Raw genomic sequence first — 4,654 nt, 5'->3', positions numbered from 1 at the left:
TGGACCGTGGTTACTTCCTGTGCTGGCTGAAGCTGGACCGTGGTCACCTCCTGTGCTGGCTGGAGCTGGACCGTGGTTACTTCTGGGGCTGGCCGGAGGGACTGGAGCTGCACCCCACTCACTTCCTGTGGCCCTGCCTCCCCACCCCCCACATTCTGCAGAACGATGAGGCTCTGCGCTGCCCCGCTGGCCCCTGCGCTGGCCGCTCCCTGCACCCCTAGACCCCCAGGGCCTGGCAGCCAGACCACTCCCGCCCCCTGGCTGGCTTTCCCCACTGCCCGCGGGCCCTGCCTTGCACGGCCGCTCCCAGCCCCAGCACTGGAGGAGGGCAGCAGGATGAGCTTGGGAGGTGCAGGAGGGGGCGGAGGTGTAGGGGGTTGCACGCTGCTAGGGATCAGCTGGAGGCCCTGGGCAGTTTGCACCAGGAGGAACGTCTGAGAGTTGGGCGCTGCTGGCCCCAAGCTCGGGGCCTGGGCCGTGCCTCCCGCCACCTCGAGGGAGAGCGTGGCCTGGAGGTGGGGCAGTACATGGACATCTTGGGTGGCTGGCGGGGCCCGGGCGGCAGCCAGTGGAGCAGGGGGCTGGGAGCCGGCGGCGGGGGCTGTGGTGCTGGGAGCCGTGTTGGCCGGGGCGTGCGTCCTCAGGTGCCGCTGCAGGTAGGCGGCCATAACGAAGCCGCGACCGCAGATGGGGCAGGTGAAGGGGCGCTCGGCTGAGTGCGTGCGCTGGTGCAGCAGCAGGTTGGAGGAGTGGGTGAAGGTCTTGGGGCAGAGCGGGCAGCGGAAGGGCCGCTCGCCCGTGTGCACACGCTGGTGCTGCCGCAGGTTGGTGCTCTGCGTGAAGCTCTTCCCGCAGACGCCACAGGTGTAGGGCCGCTCGCCAGTGTGCACATGGCGGTGGCGCCGCAGGCTGGACGAGTTCTTGAAGGCCTTGGGGCAGTCCGGGCACGGGTAGGGGCGCTCGCCTGTGTGCTGTCTTAGGTGGTACTGGTAGTGGGACGACCACTTGAAGGCCAGGCCGCACTGGCCGCAGATGAAGGCCCGCAGGCCGGTGTGCACGCTGCGGTGGATCTGCAGCAGGGAGGAGCGCTTGAAGGCCTTGGGGCAGTCGGGGCACTGGTAGGGCCGCTCGCCTGTGTGGCCTCGCTGGTGGTAGAGCAGGGCCGAGGAGCCCTTGAAGGCCTTGGGGCAGTCTGGACACTTGTAGGGCCGCTCGCCTGTGTGCGTGCGCTGGTGGTGCAGAAGCCGGGACGACCACCGGAATGACTTGCCACACTCCCCACACTCGTACTGGGCCGCCGGGGCAGGGGCCGCAGGGCCTGGCTTCTCCCCGGCCCCCTCCGCAGTAGAGGCCGGGGCCATGTCCGCGTGGGAGCCAACCATCACACCTGGGGGAGGGATTCCGGGTCAGGGGCTCACCCCCGCACTGGGTCATCTCAACGCCAAACCCACACACTACCTCCCCGGGTCACCCACTTTGCAGGGGACCTTCCTTAGGATTAGGGTCTCCAGTGGTCCCAGTTTGCTTGGAACCTGAGCAGGTGCCAGCGATGCTGGACTTTCAGTGCTGAAATGGAAACTCCCCAGCAAACTGGTGGTCACCCTCCTTAGGAGGCTGGCCAGGTCTGAGAAGGCGGGGCCCTGCCTTCAAGAGAGCAAGCGCTGCCTTTAGGAGTCTGCTCACTCCCTCTACAGACAGGTAGGGTCCCTGAAGACCACACACAGAGGGGCTCTCCGGGCTCTGCTCCTTGCTGCTCTCCCTCTAAGACTTTATCCTTCGCCTCGGCCTCAACACTCCTCCCACTGCCATACCCTAAACCTCTTCCTGCTAACTAAATCCTCCTCATGGGGCCAGACACGGTGGCTTACGCCTGTAATCAATCCTAGCACTTTGAGAGGCCAAGGCAGGCAGATCACCTGAGATCAGGAATTTGAGACCAGCCTGGCCAATGTGGTGAAACCCTGTCTCTACTAAAAATACAAAAATGAGCCCAGCGTGGTGGCGGGCGCCTGTAATCCCAGCTACTCAGGAGACTGAGGCAGGAGAATTGCTTGAATACAGGAGGTGGAGGTTGCAGTGTGAGCTGAGATCATGCCATTGCACTCCAGCCTGGGCAATAGAGAGAGATTTCGTCTCAAAAAAAAAAAAGTGTCCTCATGGTCTGAGCCTGGAACAACCTACTTCCCACCACCACAAAGCCTTCTAGGTCACTCCCGCTTGGTGCTTCAACTCCCCAAATCCTTAGACTGTAGCCCATCCCCATCTACCACCCAGCCCGCCCTGCCTCCTCCAGCCAGCCCACATCCTCACTCCCGCCTGACCCTGCACAAATGCTGCAGGTGGCCATGACAGGCACCCCCTTGCCTGGCCTTGCCTCAGTCTCACTTTGCCTTCATGCCCATGAAATCTGCAGCCCCCTCACCATCACCCTCCCTGGCTCACACTACATGTCTCTGGTCCATACACTCGCAGGTGTGCTGCTTTCTCCTGAAACCTCCAGCCCCTCCTCTCCCCTCCTGTTCTTGGCAGGCAACCCTGTCCTTGATCATGCCTCTGAAAATAAAGGTTCTCACATTCTGACCACGATACCAGTGGTTCTCAACTGGGACAAATTGTGCCTCTGACCCAGGGGACATCTGGCAGTGTCTGGAGGCATTCTGGGTTATCTGTTAACTAGAGAGGAAAGTGCTCCTGGCATCTGGTGGGCGGAGGCCAGGGATGCTGCTCAACACCCTACAATTCACAGGATGGCCCCGCAGTCGAGAACAATCCCAGCCACGATGTCAACAGTGCGAGGTCCAGAAACCCTGCGTGGTCCTTTCCCACAGGCCTGACCCGGTGCCCATGGACCCTGCCTTCCCACCCACATCCTCCACTTTTCCTCCTCTCCTGGACCATTCCCATCTGCAGAACCAACAATCTATGTCTCCCATCTTTAAAAACCAAAAATCTCTTCACTCCACTTCCCTGTCCAGCTGCGAACTCATTTCTCCATTCCTTCATAGCAGAGCAACTCCAGTGTCAACCCGCTCTTTCCCCGCTCAAACCCCTTCAGTCCCACACTGGTGCCCCCACTCCACCACCACCTCGGTGGTGCACGGCCCGCAGTGGCTCACCTGTCGCTGGGTCCGTGGCCCGCCTCCCCTTGGCCTCCAGGATACCTCGCTCCCTCGCTGTCCTCCTTCACCTGTCACCCCATCTCAGTCCCCAGCCTGGTTCCTTCTCACCTCCCTGACCTCTCGATATGGGAGCACCTGGGGCTCGGGCACCCCTTGGTCCTCTTCTCTCTGTCCTCTCTCCCTGGGAGCCCCCACCCACTCTCAGGACTCCACCATCTACGAACAATGACTCCAGGTCTCCAGCGCTGTGAGACCTACCCTCTGAATACCACACCACCTGCTAGACTGTGCCATCTGAACGCCTCGTGGACACCTCAAACTTAACGTGCCCAAAATCTATAGTCTTTTGCTCCTCGCCCCCAACTTCTACTCCATCCATAGCTTCTCCATCTCTGAAAACGGCAGCGGTCTTCTTCCTCAGGCCAGAGGCTCCTCGCCTCCTCTCGATCACCTCTGTCAGCAGATTCCCCTTCCAGCCGGAACGTATCTGGGATCTGGCCACTTCTCACAGGCCTCCACCTTGATCTGAGGCACTACTGTCTCTCTCCCAGGCAGCTGCAGCAGCCTCCCGACGGATCTCCGTGTTTCCACCCGTGCCCTGCCCACCCTTCTGGTCCCAATACAGCAGCTGAAGTGAACCAGTCAACAGGGAGGGCTGGGCATTGCATTCCTGTGCTCAGAAATCTGCCACAGCCCTGGTCTTCGAGCCTGCTGACTTCCTGCAGGCTGCGGCCTGTCCCCTCCCTGACTTGTCCTCCTGCTGTCCTCACTGGCCACCTACCCCTGGTCACTCTGGTCACCCAGGATAGCCAGGCAGACCTGCTCCCACTTCAGGGTACCTGCCTAGAACCGACCCTTCCTTTCCACCTGTGCCCGCTGCTCTCTTTCGCCTCCGAGTCTTCGCTGAAATCCACTCTGTGAGAGCTTCCCTGACAGCCTTATTGAAATCTACAATCCCTTCCAACTCCCCATTCCCTGTTCCTGCCTTATTTTTTCCCCCACAGCGATGATCACCTTCTAATGTACTGTACAGCCAGGGATTCTCAGCCTCAGAATGGTCTGTGGGGCCAGACCTGTCCTGTGCACTGTAGGGTGTTTAGCAGGATCCCTGGCCCCTGGCCTTGACCCACTGGACGCCTGACATTGGCCTATGAAGCCCTCCTCTACACTGTCCACAAAGCTTACTCCTGCACCTCCAAGTCTTAGCCGCAATGTTGCCCGAGGGGAGCACCGCTGACCCCAGATGAGAACCGCTACTATATAACCAGTATGTTTTCTGTTTCATTCTGTCTCACCATGCTAGAATGTCAACGCTGTGAAAATAGGGGCTTCCGTCTGGTTCACTGTTGTATGCCATCCCAGTGCCTACAATAATGTCCGGCAGAGTGTGTGCTCAGTAAACAAGTTTTAAATGAATGAAGCCTGGGCATCCCCTTCGGACAAGCTATAAGAACTTCTTGGTTTTTTGTTTTGTTTTTTGAGACAGGGTCTCACTCTGTCACCGAGGCTGGAGTGCAGTGGCGTGATCTCGGCTC

General features: G+C 60.1%; 1 protein-coding gene across 1 annotated transcript in view; it reads right to left on the bottom strand.

Moving 5' to 3' along the window:
- Positions 1 to 2: 2 nt before the first annotated feature.
- Positions 3 to 4,654, bottom strand: part of ZNF628 (zinc finger protein 628) — a gene marked incomplete at its 3' end in the record, with an annotated part of 18,075 nt that continues 13,423 nt past the window's right edge. The window contains exon 2 of the mRNA XM_011997024.1: positions 3 to 1,387. Within this exon, the coding sequence (XP_011852414.1) occupies positions 3 to 1,382 (1,380 nt within the window). The remainder of the gene's footprint in view (positions 1,388 to 4,654) is intronic.

This window comes from Mandrillus leucophaeus, unplaced genomic scaffold (assembly GCF_000951045.1).
Source record: "Mandrillus leucophaeus isolate KB7577 unplaced genomic scaffold, Mleu.le_1.0 Scaffold53, whole genome shotgun sequence".
Classification (NCBI taxonomy): domain Eukaryota; kingdom Metazoa; phylum Chordata; class Mammalia; order Primates; family Cercopithecidae; genus Mandrillus; species Mandrillus leucophaeus.
The sequence above is the reverse complement of the archived record's forward strand: the minus strand, read 5'-3'. Positions and strand labels throughout refer to the sequence as shown.